This window comes from Thermobia domestica, chromosome 16 (assembly GCF_964235325.1).
Source record: "Thermobia domestica chromosome 16, izTheDome1.hap1.1, whole genome shotgun sequence".
Taxonomy (NCBI): domain Eukaryota; kingdom Metazoa; phylum Arthropoda; class Insecta; order Zygentoma; family Lepismatidae; genus Thermobia; species Thermobia domestica.
The window spans coordinates 30,634,996-30,654,272 of record NC_137469.1 but is presented as its reverse complement, the minus strand read 5'-3'; the positions used below and the strand labels follow the sequence as shown (position 1 = coordinate 30,654,272).

Below are 19,277 nucleotides of genomic sequence, written 5' to 3'. Positions count from 1 at the left end.
CATTGTACCTACTGCGAATGATTTCCAGCCATTCACCCTATTTGACAATTACTGAGAGAAAGGAAATTTAGTAGAAAGAATTGAATTTTGAAAACATAACAGAAATTAAAAATGGAAATGGAAATCTTGCTATTTCTGCCTTTTTAGTAATCATATACTTACCGTCCAGGTGATCTGAATATTATCAGGTTCAGTGCCTCTTCCTTCTACATTATCCGGATTCTTGTATGGAACATCTGGTTGTGTTGTGCATATGTCCGAATGAGATGATGGTAAGGACGGTCCAATCTTGTTCCTTGCTAATACCCTGAATGTATAGTTTGCCCACGGACTCATGGCAACCTAATTAAGTATACAAAATTCCTTACTAAAAAGCCTTTACTTTTTTTAATGAGAGCATAAGTTAATATCATTATTAATCATCAATCATTTACACTACTAACTTCTGAGAAAAGTCGTCAATAGAACAAGTTGATTATAGTGGATCGACTTATATGGACTCTCACTACCGGCTTTATTATAAAAATCCTTTAATAATAAAAAAATATTTACAGAAATACTATAACTTTCTCTAATGCGAGGTAGAAAAAGGTAGCCTAAAACCTTGCACCCTTGAGGCAACACCTCTACAGAACTCCGGACAAGCTAGGCAGAGTGGCGTAGGAAAGCCCAATGCTCCGAAGCAAGTAGTGAGGGATTAAGAGTCACAGAGCCCCGAGCAAGCTAAGTCGGATGGAAGGGACACCTAAAGTCCAGTAGCAGATTAGAGGCTTTAAGGTTGGGTTTCACCTAGAGCTCCAGGCAATCTAGAGGAAGGGAGACCAATTACAGACTTGTGACTGTCCGTTGAATCCTCTTCATTGTACAGGGTGTCTCAAAAGTCCCCTGACATTGGGTAACTCTGTTATTATACAATGTAAGAAGAGAAACCGTCCCCAAATATAATGTTTTCAATCTAAAGTGAAGGTACTTTTTTAAATTGGACGAGCCATTTGAGTTGTACATTTTTTATGCGCCCAATGTTAAATGAAAATGCAACGTTGCCATTTACCTGGGGCTGGGGGAGGGGCGGGATGGGAGGTGGACAAATTTTGTAAAAGTATGGCGAATGGGGGCGTTTGAAATTGGGGCTGCCCATCATAACAGACAGTAACTTCATTCACTTGTGTTCTGGATCCAGGTAAATTGCAACGTTCAATTTTCATTTAACATTGGGCGCGTAAAGAGTGTACAGCCCAAACGGCTCGTCTGATTTAAAAATCTCCTTTACTTTACATTGAAAACGTCATATTTGGAGACAGTTTTCTCTCTTACATATTGTTGTAGCTCTGATAGCAACAGAGTTACCCTCCGTCAGAGAATTTTTGAGACACCCTGTATAAACGCTCGGGCGGTGGTGGTGCTGCTGCTCCTATGTCATGTGACTTGTAGGTGGTGCTGGTGGTCTGCTTCTTGTAGCAATCCAACGTGAGGTGTAGTAATGTTTCCAAACAGGAGCAGCACGTTTGATTGTTTATAAACACAAGTACATGTTACATTACAATATACTCCAAAAACGAACTTACCGATTGTCGAAAATGTTATTAGTCAGAATACATGCAAGATATGGTTTTAATAGATAGGATGGTAGTGGAGTGCTCAATTGTTTGTCATATTCTAAGAATAACATGATTATTAGTAACAAGAGTGTTTAATAATAGAGAACACGCACAGAGCTCACATTTGAAAACCCAGCAACGTAACCTAAATTACATCAATACCGACACTTCACACTGACAACTTTTTTGAATATTTACCAAAGTACGTAGTCTGGCCATAAATACTATTACAAAAGTTGCAGATCGGAACAGAGCGTTTATACCGCATAGACTTTAGTGAATTCACTCCTGTCAACAGTCTGTGTATTGTTCATTGTGTAATTCATGTTTCTTTGCAGGTCCGTGATATTGTAAGGATGAAGTGGTGTCAGGAACAGAACCATGTAGCTGTGACTGCATTACGCAAGTGTGGTCACAAAGCATCGAAGATTTTCAAACGTCTCCAACCTTTGAAAACCACAGAGATTCGTATATCGGACCCTAGCAAGGTACTGTGAGACTTCCTCTGTACGTGACCGCCAAAGACTAGGCCAACCGCACAGTAGAAGAACACCACAAGACATCCACGGCTATCAGGCATAGAATTCGTCGAAATCTCCTTCGGAAGCAAAAAATTGTGTCCCGGGAAATGAACATTCCGCAAAGGATAATATCAAGGATACTCAGAAACGACCTAAGGTGGGTGCTTTCCGACGATCAACGGGACATCTCCTAACCCCTTTACTGAAAGCAAACAGGAAGGTGAGATGTACGCCCTGCTTCAGAGGTACGCAGATGGAAAACACCAATCAATTCTCTTTTCTGATGAGAAAAATTTTTAACATTGAAGAACACCTCAACAAACAAAATGACAGGGTGTATGCTCACACAGCTTTTCAAGTTGAGAAAAAGGTTCAGCGGGGTCACCATCCATCCTCGTTGATGGTTTGTTGAGGTGTGTCGTATGACGAGATCACGAAGTTCCAATTCTGCGAACACGGGGTCAAAACAAGCGCTCAAGTGTATCGTGAAAACATCTTGGAAGTAGCAATAAAACCTTTAGGCAACACACTCTTTGCTAACAAACCGTGGACCTTCCAGCAAGATTCTGCACCGGCCCATAAAGCTAAGGTGAATAAAACATGGCTGGAAACGAATGTGCTGCATTCCATTGCTACCAGTGATTGGCCCTCGGCCAGTCCAGATCTCAATTCACTAGACTATGCCTTGTGGTCTCGATTAGAGGCCATGGCTTGTACGAAACGTCCAAAGCACTTGACACGTTTCCGATGGACTGTGTGCGTACAGCCATTGATGACTGGCCACGCCGTTTAAGGGGTTGTGTCAAAGCGCACAGTGGGTCATTTTGAGTAACGTCTGCACATTTTGTATCTAGTGTATGCTCTTCTTGCAAATAAATTTATTTCTCTGGACTTGTCTTCTTTACATTAGGACTGTTCTTTCTTGTGACAGTATTTACGGCAAGGCTAGGTAGTTTTAATAAATATGCATACAAATGTTTAATAACAATGTTCTCGCTATGCTTTTATTAGTATTACTCGTATAAATTATTGCTGCTACTTACTACAACAAGTATTCAATGATGATACACCAATTTCAATCATTTAACTATATTATATTTTAAAATATACATCAACTGTTTTACAGCGATTTACTACACCTCTATATAAAATGACGTCTTTGAGATATTATATATATCACTTAGATATTATATCGAACATTTTATATCACTCGACCGAAACATAGAACATTTCTATATATAACAAGATTATGCATGACAATTTTTATATAATTTTACTTCTTCTTCTTATGGATAGCTAGTGCATACGTTAAAGCACTTTCGCCCTGAATATTAAATAAGATATACAACGTACATATACGTTATCGTTGTAAATCTTTTATGTCCATTGTCTTCTCTAAGATGAAGAATATTTCTTACATTTTATCTTACGACTCAAATGAAACAATGGTATCTTCGTGAAGGACTTTAGTATTCGACAAACGTGTTACAGAACTGAAGAGCACAGGGAAAACTAAACACAGTTCATTTCACGTCGAATTGAAATATTAGAACATGTTCTTACACGTTATATGTAGAATGTACGATACATTATTATTACGTTAATGATAAAAGTGACTTTTGCTATGACTGTATATTTATCCCTTGGAAATTTTCACGAATTCTTCTCTTCCCTTCGTTGGTCACAGCGTACGGAAAAAATATAACATCAGAATAGAACTCATATCTTAATAATAACAATTAAATTCACAGATTTTACTTCGTCATGGAAGACAAGACTATAACCACTTGATAACTATACAGGCATAATAAAGTCAATCTTATTTACAGGCTTGTAATTAATTCATTAAGAAAAATAACGATTAAATTAGCCAGTTAAAATTTTTGTTGATTTTTAATTTAAGATTGGTGTAAAGGGACAAGCTTTGCCGGTAGATGTCACTGCAGTCTTTGTATCTCATGTATTTTTTACCTTTCACAAAAATTCACGATTTCTCCTACAAATTTCGACCTAGAGACTTCAAATTTTTACAGAAGAAACTTCATAACCTATTGAAGACAACAATTCGTGCCGATTTTTTTATTTAGAATTTTGTTCATTGTTGAAATAATTATATTATTAAAGGTTTGAATATCCATTTCAACAATGAAGAAAATTCTAAATAAAAAATCGGCACGGATTGTTGCCTTCGATAGGTTATGAAGTTCCTTCTCTAAAAGTTTGAAGTCTCTTCTTTGAAATTTGTAAGAGAAATCGTGAATTTTTGTGAAAGGTAAAAAATACATGAGAGAGATACGAAGAATGTAGTGACATCTATCGGCAAAACTTGTCCCTTTAAACCAACCTTAATCCATTACAGTTTGCAAGAGTTAATTTTAACTGACAGCCGTTAAGAAATTCATAATGATCTATAAGAAAATAATAATAATAATAATAATCTTTTTTTCTCGCAAGCCGCGTAAAATGGATATCCTGCTGTTTTTGTAACTTCAAAAAAAATCACGGCGGTTCCACTACAGAAGTGGATTAATGTTCACCTCTTTTTCCAAAATGGAATCCTCAACTTGCATTGAGGTCTGGGCTACGGACTTTGTTAACAATGAAATCGCCATTATTAAAGATTATTATACGTACCTGGTGATTTTGATGTGATATACATTTATCGAGATACACTAAAACTTATATTAAAAATAAGTAATTTTCACTGGTATTTTATTCTAATTTTTATTATCAGTTTTGTTTGAATACGATTACTTCTTGTAACAATCGATAAATTTTTCAAGCCCTTAAATTTTACATTAATTTTCACAATTTAAGCCGTTTCATTAAATAATAGTCAAAACTATGTTTAAACTAGGGATGGCCAAAATTTTCCGGAATCGGATCGCCTTCCGGATTTCGAAAAGTAAAAATTCCGGAACTGACCATCCCTAATTCAAACCGTTCCTTTTTCTCATATTAATTTCTCATTCAATCAATTATTTTTTTCTTTAATTTGTAAAATTTACATTAATTCTTTGAACTGTGCTTATTACATGCACCAGAAACTCTCAGATAAGAGGATAACATCTATAAAGCACAATTTAAAAAATACATGCTAAGACGCTGAGTTATAAGTAGATGCAATTTGGATGTTCAACTCTGGTAACTGTGATAAAATTTTCGCTGATTAAGAAATTTAAATTTTATTCACAGTTAATGTAAAAGATGTAAAACTTAAATTTGTTTAATTTCAATACCAAAAGTTTAAACTGAAGTATCTTATACAATTAAATTTTCATGGACTGAATTTTCAAAGAAAGAAAGAAAAAAAACTTACTGTATAAGTTTTATCTGTGGCAGGAACGGAATCGAAGGCTGTTTCCCACGTATCTGGCGTAAAGCTTGTGTTGAATTGAATCTCATAGCGAAGAATTGGTGCTCTATTGTCACCCATTGGCTGCCATTGAATAGTTGCATCTCGTCTATTACATACAACGTTTAAGAGTTGCGGTGGATTGGGGACATCTGAAATACAACCAACACGTCAGTCATTTATAAAATTCAGTACGTATTTTTCTATTTAAACTGCTATTATTACGTAAGCAACTGATTAGATGACACTAGCTTGTAGAATATATATATATATAAACAGTATTTGGTATTAAGAACAAAATACGAATACAATAAAGAAACAAATACGCATAGTTTCACATTTTAGATTATAAATCACAAGTAACATAGCGCTTGTAACTCTCGATCGCCATGAAATTCGATAGGTTTACAAAAAGAAAATATGAAAAAAAAATCACGAAAGTTTTGAGTAATATCAAAATAGTTTCAGAGTGATTCTGTGTAAGTTCAATTGTTTACAAATATAACGTTACTGATAATACTGATATATATATATATATATATATATATATATATATATATATATATATACAGTTGGCCTCGGTTATGACGACACTAAAGGGACCTATCGGTGTGAGATTATAACCGAGATGTGTGATAGCCTCAGGCATCGAAGGTTGGGAATGATTATGTATTTGACCACTCGATCAAGCCTACATTACAAATAACGAGTTGGGAGACTCGCTATACGAGGGTTGTCTAAAAAGTATCCGACCTTTGGCCAGAAAAATAGTTGCGAATTCCTGACAGATTTGGGACCCTAATCCCCTTCAAAGTAGGCCCCTTGTGCTTCCACACACTTAGCCCACCGATCCTTCCACTGCTGGAAACACCGCTGGAAGTCTTCTTTTGGAATGTTCAGCTCCGTCGTCGTGTTCCGCATTATGTTTTCTCTACTCTCAAAACGGAATCCCTTCAGAGGCGTCTTCAATTTTGGAAACAACCAGAAGTCACAAGGAGCCAGGTCTGGAGAGTAGGGAGGTTGGCGAACGGTTGTAATTCCATGTTTGGCTAAGAACGTGTGGATCAATTGGGATGAATGTGCTGGGGCGTTGTCATGATGGACGTGCCAGTTCTTCGCTGTCCACATGTCTGGTCTTTTGCGCCGGACTGCGTCACGGAGTCGCCTGAGAACATCTTCATAGTACTCATTTGTCACTGTTTGTCCTTCCGGTGCGTACTCGTGATGCACAATTCCACGGGCATCGAAGAAAACAGTCAGCAACACCTTGATTTTGCTTCGCACCTGCCACGCTTTCTTCGGCCTTGGAGAATCGGGATGCTTCCATTGAGACGATTCTTGTTTTGTTTCTGGGTCGTACCCGTACACCCATGACTCATCTCCAGTTATCACGGAATTCAGATACCCAGGATCAGTGTTGGTGGTGTCCAGAAGGTCCTGTGCAACGTCAAAACGGGTGTCTTTTTGTTCCTGAGACAACAACTTGGGTACAAATTTAGCAGCCACTCGTTTCATGTTCAAATCGTCACGCAAAATTGCATGTGCAGAATCTTTACTCACTCCAACATCTTCTGCAATCTCCCGCACTGTCAAACGGAGATCTGCCATCACCAAATTTTGCACCCGCTCAACAACAGCTGCATTCCGAGCAATTTGGGGTCTGCCGCTACGCTGCTCACTCTCGACTGATGTGCGACCATCTTTGAATCGGTTGAACCATTGTTTAATTTGTGTTACACCCATCGCATCTTCTCCAAACACCTGCTGAATCTTACGAATTGTTTGGCTTTGAGAATCACCCAGCCTTTGACAGAATTTGATGCAGTATCTTTGCTCAATTCGTTCAGTCATCTTGCGAGAAACACTAAATCCGACGAACACTACCAACAGCACCTCACTTCGCGAGCACCAGCTCACGACTGGCACACGCGAACGCGGTGAAAAAATTCAAGCATGCGCATTAAGGTTCCTCCTTCCACCGTGCACGGTGGCGCCGCCTGAGAATCACTATTTGCGTGGAAAAAATTAAGGTTGGATACTTTTTAGACAGGCCTCGTATGCGAGTTCGATGCATTTGTGAATGTACAAAATCGCTTGCCTTGTGAGGAATCAGTTGTTCCTACTGGGCATTGACGCAATAGGCGAGGTGTCGCAGAAACCGATGTTGCTATTCTGAGTCCGACTGTACTTTTATTACTAGAAGAAATATTTGTGTCTTGACATTTCTACGTCACAAAACGATCGATGTCATGTGTTGTAATATGATGATTTTGCTCTACATGTTTCAAGAAAACGCCGCTGAGGAAGATAAGAGTTCTAAACAATTTCGGCGATTACTAATTATCAGACGTATACTAAGACTAATCCAAGTGAAAATACAAAGAAACCAATTGACAATGCTCCAAGAGCATTGCCAGAACGAACTTAAAAAGAACTGTTTGTTGTCTGCGGCAAATTGCTTATATATATATACGTATATAAAAAGACAAAGATGGTAGGCTATTTGTTTAATATAAAAGCAAGTTGCTCGAGTCATGAGCCTGGATATTGAAACAATAAGACATTGAACTGAACAATTCGAAGCAGAAGGGGAACAGGGATTACAAACTAAAGCGAAACTGAGTAGACCGCAAGTGACAACACAACACGAAAATATTTCGATTATTGAAGCTAACGAAGAAAACCCTTTTGCTGCTGCAACAAACCTGAAAACAACTTTAGGTCTGGAATGCAGCGCAGATACATGTAACTGTACTCATATTATTTGTTCTACTTTGCAGATCAAACTTAACAGATGCACATATACATGCTCGCTTAGAATTTGCAAGGATGCACATCGACAAGACACAAGACTTCTGGAACCGTGTAATCGTGAGTGATGAGAAAGTGTTTAATTTATACGAAGGAGGAAGCCTGTTAAAATGTTCTACGGTATGTTGTTTTACGAAGACACATGCTCAAAATGAAGAGTTCAAAATTGAAAAATGGCAAAATATCATCTCTCTATGACGATTCTCGAGATACGGCTCCTTGTATCTCCCGAAATTCGAACTTTTTTGGCCAATATCTGGGGAACGGTCGCCAGTTGGCCACCGGCCATGACCACCGGTTACTATTTGGTACAAAAATGTTCACCATCCTCTTAGGTACTGATCAACATCAATATGATCTCTCTATGACTCACGCTTCCCGACACAAGACTCCTTAGATCTCCCGAAATCGGAACTCTTTTGGCCATCTCGGTAACGGTTAGATGAAAAAAAAAAAAAAAAAAACATCACTTTCTCAGATAGTTTTTGTTGCTCTATCGAATGGAGGGCTCAAAGTTGAAAAATTCGCAAATCACAGACAGACACACATGAACACTGTGAATTTAGTAATGAACTTTCTAAGTTCGTTGAGTAAAACTTTAGTTTTAACGATTACGAGGGTCGGCTGATAAGTTCTCGGCCCGACCCCTTCCGAATGTACTACCGTGATGTAACTGATGTCATGTGAAATGATCTTTTATATGTTTAAGTACCAAATTTCACGATTCTACCATCAACGGTTTTTATTTTACAGGTAATTGAATGAACCATGGCGGAGCCAGATGTCAAATTCACCAAAGAGGAGTTGCGAGGTGTAATGAAGTTCTTCCTGCAACAGAAGTCGCCCAAGGAGATCCATGGTTGCATGCGAGACACATATTGGGTGGACAGTGCCCTTCATACTCCACTGTGAAGAAATGGTGTGCGAACTTCAAGTGTGGTGAATTTTCAACAGAAGATGGTGACAGGTGTGGCAGGCCAGTGTCAGTGTCAACTCCGGAAAAAGTGGACCAGATTCATGACCTGATTTTGAGCAACAGACGGATTTCGCTTCAGGAGATAGCTGACAAAGTGCACATATCCAAAGAACGTGTTGGGTCAATAATCCATGATCAGTTGGACATGCGCAAGCTTTCTGCGAAATGGATTCCGAAATGTTTGAACGCGGATCAAAAACGCGAACGTGTTGAGATCATCGCAGGTGATTTTACGGTATTTTGCGAACTCCAAGGACGATTTTTTGAATCGGCTTGTTACCCAGGATGAAACGTGGTTGCATTACTTTGATCCGGAAATCAAGTCCAAAAAATTCAAAGCACAAAAGTCCGCAGGAAAGGTGCTTGCCTCAATATGCTGGGATAAGGATGGTGTTTTGCTCTCAAGACTACCTTCCAAAGGGCCAAACCATAACTGCAGAGTATTACTGCAGTCTGATGGCTAAGGTAAAGGACGCTATTAAAGAAAAGCGCCGGGGAAAGTTGACACGGTGTCTTGTTCTTTAGGACAATGCTCCCGTCTACAAGGCTGGCAGAACAATGGATTTTCTGAGGGACCTAGGGTTTCAGTGAATTGACCACCCACCTTACTCGCCAGATCTTGCCCCTTCTAATTATTATCTTTCCAAAACTCAAAACAGCACTGAAAGGACAGAAATTTCGGTGATGGAAGAGGTGATAACAGCTGCGGAACAGTTTTTAGCAGACCTTGAGGAATCTTTATTTTGGAGGGGTTGGAGAAGTTGCAGCATCGAAGTGCCAAGTGTGTTGACCTTCGAGGGGACTATGTTGAATAGCCTCATACTTTCATGCCTGCAGCTCAAGTCCTTCTGGGTCGGGCCGAGAACTTATCAGCTTACCCTCGTAAGTGACTAATGGAAATGAACCTGTGGGGATCCGTTAAATATAATTAAAAAGAAAAAAGATGTAAACACTGGCAAATAGAAATTTTCTGCTGTACAAATTTTGTGAAACGGCAATAATTATTTACCAGTATTTACATTTTAGAAATCATATTTAGCAAATTTTCAAACATTCTATCTCCTGTGGCAATATTAATCTTAGATTTTATTTTCAACTTAAATTTTATTTTCATTTTTAGTTTATAAAATAAAAAAAAATATAAAAATAAGTTTATCTGTAAACAATTGTATTTTAAAAAAATTAAATTACGATATAACTGTTATACAATCATGTTTGTGAATTTATTTTATGCGCTTATAACAGCTTTACTTACACAATTAAACTTATTTTTAGAAAAGCTAACACAAACATATTTCTTTCTTTTTAAATTTTAAAGTTTGTTTTAAAACTTTTAAAACCCAAACTTAAAATATTTTATTACTGCATGTGGCTTTACATTACGTCCACAAGCTATTAAATTATTAACCTTAGCAAAGGTTCTAATATAAAAAAATTAGGTAATCTTAAGAAAGGGGAATTCCAACAAATTTGGGAGTTAATATAGTGTAGGTAGTTTATACACCCTCCATTCCAAAAGAAACCGAACGTTTTAAAAAAACAAAAAAGCAATGTACATTCTGGAACAAATCATTTTTATTAATCAATGTATTCCCCTTCTCCATCGATACACATATTTGCACGCTCCAACAAGTTGTCAAACGACTTCTCCATGTCCTTTATTGGAATGGTCTTTAGGACGGCGGTCGTCGCCTTCTCAATGGCATCAATCGATGCGTGCCACTTTCCTTTCATCGCCAAATGCAGTTTCGGGAACAGATAGAAATCGCACGGAGCGAGATCTGGTGAATAGGGCGGATGATGCAACCGAATAATGTGATTTTTGACCAAAAATTCAGTTACAAGTCGCGAACGATGTGATGGTGCATTATCGTCCAAAAGAGTCCAACTGCCGATTTCGCGATATTCGGGCCGAATACGACGAATTCTTGCCAGCAAACGCTTCATGACGCCCAAGTAAAACTCTCCAGTGACTGTCTGGCATGGCTGAACAAATTCTTTGTGAATAATTCCTTTTGAATCGTAAAAATAAATCAGCATCACCTTAACTTTTGACTTCACCAAGCGACTTTTTTTGGGTGTTCCTTCATCCGGCGCTCTCCATTCAGCACTTTGCCGCTTTGTTTCGGGCTCATATTCAAAACACCACGTCTCGTCACCAGTTACAATCGATTTCAAGAAGTTTCGATCCTGCCGAGCTTTTTTAACGATGCCTTTGCAATGCGCAATTCGATCAACTTTTTGGTCTTCGGTGAGTTTGTGTGGTACAAACCGCGAATTAACCTTCTTAAGGCCCAAAACTTCGGTCAAAATGCGGTATGCGGTTGTTTGAGGAATGCCTAATTCCATTTCAATAACTTTCACCGACGATTTTTTGTTATGTTTGATGAATTCACGCACTTTTTCGATGTTTTCTTCCGATAATCCGGTTCTGGGACGGCCTGATCTTTCGTCATCATCCAGCGTCTCTCTACATGATTTGAATCGCCTGAACCACTCGTAAACTTGCGTACGGGATAGACACTCATCACCATATGCATTTTGCAGCTCGTTGTTTGAAACTCATTTTCCGACCGATGTACACAACACACTGACAGTTGAAACGCAATAACTTTGTTGCTGTGCATCCAAATGTCATGACATTTATACCAGTTGTCAATGAGGGACTACGCCATCTACCGGTAAAATATTACAACAGATGGCACTAGTGGTACTATTTGTTTTCAAAAGTTCGGTTTCTTTTGGAATGGAGGGTGTAAAGTTGAATTAGTATCTTTATTTATTGTTATTATGGACATAACGACGTTTTTTAAGTTTAACACTGACGAAACAATAGGTGTTCGGCATAACTCCTTAAAAACCTTTACTTACCTAAGTTTTGACAATACTGACAGATGTCAGTGGAAATTCAACATTTAACATGATTTTGTCAACAATATACTGAGGAGCACGGTGAGTACCTTTCCAGTTTATCGATTAAAATTGTTCTCCAAGCCATTTACATTCTAACTAAAATACTTGGAGTGCTTTAAAAATTGTTCAATGGTATGGACACAATCTCCTTTAGGGTGTTGAATTAAATTCTTCACTTACCTTGAACAGTCAATGTTGCTTCTGCAGTTGCGTTATCAAGTTCTGTAATTGCCAGGCAGGTGTAAGTACCAGAATCAAGCTCAATCGTTTTCGTTACTGTCAAAGCAAAATCTGAAGAAATTATAAAACGAGCTTCTGATTCAGCATCAATCTCCTGTCCATTCTTCAGCCATTTGATTTTAAGATCTAACTGTGAATCTGCAACAGCATTGCACCTGAAAGTGGCAGTGTTGCCAGCAGCGACTTCATAGTCTTCTGGTTCATCCGTAATTTTCGTTCGTTCTGGAAACAAAGTCAATATGAATCAAAAAAATTATTTTAAGAAATAAACTTAAGATTGTATCATTAATATCAATTACAATGTTATAAATTGCTGAAGAATATCTTAGCACAATGATCATTACTAAGGAACTTGGTAAAACGGTTACTTATCTTAACGGAAATCTGGGTGAGGTAAGATGACCCCGTCTTCATGATGATGTTTGATCTATGATTATTAGAAATTCTCCTTTGGTTCAATTTGGATCGATATTTGATCTATGATTATTAGAAAATCTCCTTTTGTTCAATTTGGATCGATATTTGATCTATGATTATTAGAAATTCTCCTTTGGTTCAATTTGGATCGATATTTGATCTATGATTATTAGAAAATCTCCTTTTGTTCAATTTGGTGCAAATAATCAGTTTCTAAAATTTGATCACACATTTGTTCTGAATTTAAAAAAAAAAAAAATATTTTTGGTGAAGAAGAGGCCTTATCAAAGTATAAAACTGCTCTTCCAAGGGAGAGAAAAGTTTTAAAATTTCCATTCTGCCCACCAATCTATGGTTGAGGTGAACAAGAAGACGTTGTAAGACAACAAATTTAAATTATTACTTACCTCTTACAGTCAGACTTCCTTGTTCTTCAATTTTTCCAAACTTATTAGATGCATGGCAAGTGTAGTCTCCGGCATCTTGTGCAGTTACATCTCTGTGATAATCAAAACACAATAATTAACTACTAACTGCTCAAACTTGTATTATAAATATCCTGTAATATATACAACGTATTGAATAGGATATTTATTCATGTTATAGTCTAAGAACCTCCCTTGTAATTTCAAAACTATTGGAGAGTTTAGGACCATTATTTTGCGTATGGGAAATGGGAATGGGGCAGTACCTGGTACGGTGTAATACCATTATAGCCACCATCTTGAAATCCAGGTTTAGGCCCAAAATTTTAAAAGGCAAGCGAGTTGAATTATATATCGTTTTACGCAGCTTTTCTCCACAGACACAAATCTAAAGTTAATTCCGACCTCATTTTGTTTATGTAACCGTAATATCTATGAAACTGAGGTATTGTTCTATTGTTTTATCTTCCAGACAATCTACCACGGTAATGGTAATGGAGGAATGCCCTAATGGTTGTTGATAAATGGTGAATGAAGTGCCCGAATGATCGCAGTCGAGTTTACGGTACTGCATCCATAAAGAGCGAACATAAAGCACTGCCCAGAAAAAGCAAATATTTCGGAAGCACCGAACCCCAGATCCTGGAGAAATTTAGCGAAACAAGTTCTCTGTTGGATATGCCATACAGTGCATCCGAGGACCGCTACCAATGAGGAAACTGCAATGACACTTGTAAAGTTCAAACACAATATGCACCGATTACCGAGGAAGACGAGTGTCAGTCAACAGCCAATTCTACAGATGCTGCATACCAACAAATGGCACCCATACAAGGTTCAGTTAAAACAATATTTCACGGAAGATTGCCCTAATATGCAGATACTAGTTCAGCAATGGGCTATGGACAAGTGTAACAGGAACCCACAATTATTTTGACAAGTTTTGTTCAGTGATGTTGCAAATTTTTAGGTACAGGTAGATGTTAATGAGCAAAAGCACTGCCAGTGGTGGGATGAAAATCTAACTTGGACAAATCCCAGTAAACATGTGGGCGGTGGTTCTGGTGCGGTATAAGACAACTGGATTGTGGAACCCGTGTTCATCGACAGGAACTTACTAATGATGACCCTAATCCTACATTACCTTTCATGTTAGGCTGAATTTTTCACCTTTTTCCAAGACGATGGTACAACTCTGCACTTTGATATGGAGGTCCAACTTCCCGTTTTTAACGGGAAGTTCTTCGACCATTAGATTGAAGAAATCCTATCGAGTAATAGCCGCGGTCCCCAGATTTTCCTTCTCTTTATATCTCTGATACGTGTACCAGTAAATGAACTCTTTCATTTTCACGTTCCTTTATTACACCTTGTACGCTAAGGGATATGATAATTAATGAAATTGAACGGTTCGAAAATAATTGGTAAAATGAAACAATCAGACGGGAAAATCTCGAGAAAAACAACGAACGGATACGATGTTATCCACTACAAATTCATATGGGCTGAGGCCGAACTAAGAAGTCATCGCACCAGAGATGAGCGCTTTACCACTGAGCCACTATCCATCTTCTTCTCCCACCGTGTACGAGGTGAAAATCGGCAACTTGTTCACGCGATGCAGTACGGACCTTTTCCTCTCTGGACTTAAAGAGATGCTAAAGTGGGTTGAAGAGGACTGAAGAAAGAAAGACTGATTGGCTGGATTACACCTATCCAGCAACATGGCGATCATATTGAGCACATCCTGCAAGATGATATTTCCTCGCTTTTATAAATCTCCGCTTATAATTTTGATGTCCGATTGTGATAAAGAACTCCTAAAATGAGATATCATGCGACTTCGTTCTTATTTAAAATTTTGGGTCTGAACTGAAAATCTTTTAGTTTTACTTCCCAATGTTATACAGGCTAAGCTAAAAGGAGACGGTGATGATGAGAAATGAATGAAATGGTGGAATGAAGAAAGTGGAAGGGAACGGGAGTACCTCGAGAAAATCCATGCATACTGTGTTTGTCCACCATAAAGCTCACTTGGCGCGAGCTGAGATCGAACCAAGGACTCCATGCACTAGAGGTGAACGCTCTACGGGTCTGAACTGAAGATGGCCGCCATGACACACACGATCATGTATGACTCAATCTCCAATACCCAATCCAGGTTATGGTTCTATCCTCTCAAGTTGTTTCGAAATTACAAGCGTGTATTTAGTATTTTCTTCACCCAGTATGTTCATCATAATTTTACCCGGATATACGTAATAAGATGCTGAAGATCAATGTACTACAATTACACACCTTAGTAATCTTCGAACATAAGCATTATCATAATTTATTTCACCCGTTCAGCCAAATATCATCCGTAACATATATTTAAGAACGAAAAAGTTTACATTTTAATATATTATCAACAGCAAATGAAGAAGCTATTTGCAAAGATATTAATTACAAGGAAATGTTACTTGAGTTACTTGTTATCATGGTAAAATGTCATAGATTTTTTTCTTAAATTTATATTACTGTTGATGTCTACGGCTGGACAACAAAAATGTTTGGAGGTTTTAACGTTAAGGGATTAAGGTTAAACCTCTTAACGTTTTAGAGGTTTAAATAGAGCAGTTCAAATTATTTTTACTACGCAAAGTTGAATTTTCAAAGCATGGAAAAAGATAATAAACATGATTTGTCACTAATTTTATTTTAGTTCTTCCTTCCACAGAATGAAATGGCTGTATTTCCGAGCATTGCACAATATTTTACTACATATACCTAAATGATTAATATATTGGCAGAATGAGAAAGTCTTCATTAATTAGTGTATTTTTTTAAAATTCAATGACTTCATATTTATAGTATTGACAAAATTCTTCAAACCCGTTTTGTTCCATAGAATGATACTGATTACAGCAGATAAATACCAATGGAATAACTATGCCTTACAGTTTAATAGAACTGTAGAATAGTTCTATTAAATAGAATAGTTTACTTTATTTAGAATTGTTCTTTGCTGGTGTTTACAGAAAATAATTCCCACAAATATTTACTTTATTATCTTCCTATTTTGATTCTGGTACAGATATGTGTGTTTAGTAGCCCAGAAAAGATGGTTAGATTGTGGTTTGATAATACCTGTATTTAATTATAAGCAGTCAAATGTGAATTATACAATATGAATTATACAATATACAATATGAGATTTCTATTTATGCATGGGCTAATATTACAGTAAAGTAGTGATGTATGTTATAATACGTGTAAAAAGCATGCAAGGTTATTACCATATTTTTTGTTCATATGTATATTAACATGACATGTACAAAAACATAACAATTTAATATTTCATTAACTATGCGTGTAAACATCTAAGCAAAACCTTGTATGACAATGTGGAATATTTTATTTAAAATTTGAGAATTACATAACTATTGAAAATCGATTACAGCGGCAACTTTTAATAAAACTTAATTAATCTAGACCAGTTATCACTAGAAAATCATTGCAAACTTTCTTCTAGAAAATCATATATATATATACTATTTGCTGAATAAAGATTAACCTAATTACTACACAATTCTATTTACGTATTTAGCTAAATAGTTTCCTTGCATTTTGGAAGTTATAGGAAATTCCAAAACATGTGAGCCTTCTCTCACACCACTACCAAAAGGGCAACCCACCCCTTGTTAGGACGATAGTTGGTGGCTGTTGCCAGATGTCCGACGTCATTAGGTAGAAGAAGAAACAAGAAAGAAAAAAGGAAGGAAAACAAGTGAAAAGTAAAAGACATAATGTTATTATTTTTTGTGATAGATTTAACATAGCATTATTATTGTAATTATTATTATTATTATTTAGGAGTGTCCACAGGCGGAGTTTAGGTGCTGGTTGTATCCATAAGATTATTATTATTATTATTATTATTCAAAACACAAAATATTTCATTGAAAGTAGCACAGTCGGTTTAATTATACCTTAATGATGCCTTTAAGAACGTTATCTATAAAGGAGAACTTAGCATTTTAAAATAATTAATTGTCATAGCCACGAATGCATTCTCTTTTCATTGAAAGAGCAAAATTGCGCACTATGAATACATTTTTTCACCGAGGTTTTATATTTAAAACCCATACTTTGTAGCAGGCGATAAACTGTAGTGTGTTGGTATGGAAACTTATATTCGGTGTCAGCTGTCTTAACCCTCATTGCTTCAATTAGCGCTTCCGGTGTGGGAGATTTGCCTTCCTTATAAAATTCAAAAACTGTGCGGCTCAATAAATCGCGAGTGAAATCGTCAATTTTGTCAAATTGAAGCTTTTGTTTTACAAGTTTCTTTTTTGTTGATGTCGAATAGTTTTTCACATCAATTTTCCCGCAAATTATTTTTATAGTATTAGTGCTAATACCAGTCGCCTGCGTTAATAACTTTTGGAAGTTAAGACACCACCATTATCGATGATACTTCGTAAAAAAGAAATCACTAACATCATCGTTTGCTTACGCAACTTAGCTCCCCTCCCAACTACAACATTATCTTCTTTCGTCGCAGTTCTTGGCGAAGAAGGCCCGGGCTCCGGATTTTCGTCCAAATATTGCTCGTTACGAGTGTTATTGTTAAACCAAGGTCGGAAAAACATTGACATTGTAGCGAATTATAACCGCACACACTAACACAAAGAGTGATTCAAGACTGAAAAAAATCTTGAGAAAAGAGAACATTTGGCAATCTCTTTTTCTGTTTCTTGCCTCTTGTTTTCTTAGATTTATGGCCAGTTGACAAGGGTCAGAGCCATGTGGGTGACCTGTGAATTCCTGGAACCAGGGTTCTCTTGATCTGAAACCATGTCTATTTCAGTGTATTACCAATTATTACTGAACAATTATTTTTTATAAACTAGCAGCAGCAGTAGGGTTCTCAAGTGTACAGAGACAAACGTGGAACATATGTTCCGAACTATAAGCTAACAGGTTTATAAGTCAGATATGCAGTTGCGAAAGAATAATAAATCTTAATTGTTATTTTAAATAGAATTTTGTTTTAGTTGTAGAGACATATTTCCTAGCAGCTGTTAAAATGATAGCCCTATATTAAATATCCAATTTACATAATTTATTACACATTTATCATAATCAATACATGTACATACTTTAACTAATAGTTACATTTTCCAAGAATGCACCAACACTTCCATAGCAGGTCGAATAAGAGAACATTTCAGAACCTCTACCTAGTTCAGTCAACGGATATTTAAATCATGGGTTTCTTAACCTGGGGGTCGCGAAGATAAACGGACGAGATAAAAGTAATTAGAATCTAATACTGGAAAATATTTTTTAAATATTATTTTGAATTTTGTTGATAGGCATATTTTTTATTTTTATACATACTGTTAAGAACAACAAAAAATTGGTCTACTAAACATTTTCAACAGGTGCAAAGTTGTTTAAAAATCAATTTAACTAAGAGAGTTACGATATGAAACTAATGAGAACTGCATATTGAAAATTTTAAAAAACATAAAACCTGCATATTGAAATACAATTTAAATTGAAACCTAATGAAATACCTGAGCATTGTGTGATTTCACTAGTGCGGCAATGTCCGATTCTATCTTCGTGACGCATATTATCAAGTCATTTAAAATACTCAATAACTTCTTTAATAACTGTCCAAGTTTTTTTGAAACCAAAATTAGAAATCACTTTATTTTTTATATCATGTGACCTAAAATTAAGGGAGTTATTAAGTTTCAAACGGCCTCCATTTTGAAACAGTATGACGGATCGGATTCGATATTTGTAATATGAATGAACTGATCAAATTTGGTTTTAATCCATTCTCTTTTAGGGAAGTTACTATATCCACTATATACAAGAAATGGATTCTACTATTATAGAAACAGATGAATATCGTGAGTTCTCCGTAATAAATATATTAAAAGTCCCACATAAGCTTATTACAAACCAGGAATTATACGACGATAGCTGGCAAGAGGATGTGATAAAATGGGGGTCGTAATAGGA

General features: G+C 36.7%; 1 protein-coding gene across 2 annotated transcripts in view; it reads right to left on the bottom strand.

Annotated features, from left to right (window-relative positions):
* The window catches only part of Nrg (Neuroglian), a 103,270-nt gene that overhangs the window by 44,931 nt on the left and 39,062 nt on the right, over positions 1-19,277 (bottom strand). For both annotated transcript variants that reach the window (XM_081742238.1, XM_081742239.1), the window contains exons 11-14: positions 13,239-13,330; positions 12,355-12,636; positions 5,439-5,626; positions 163-342 (exon numbers count right to left, since the gene is read on the bottom strand). In XM_081742238.1, the coding sequence (XP_081598364.1) occupies positions 163-342; positions 5,439-5,626; positions 12,355-12,636; positions 13,239-13,330 (742 nt within the window). The remainder of the gene's footprint in view (positions 1-162; positions 343-5,438; positions 5,627-12,354; positions 12,637-13,238; positions 13,331-19,277) is intronic.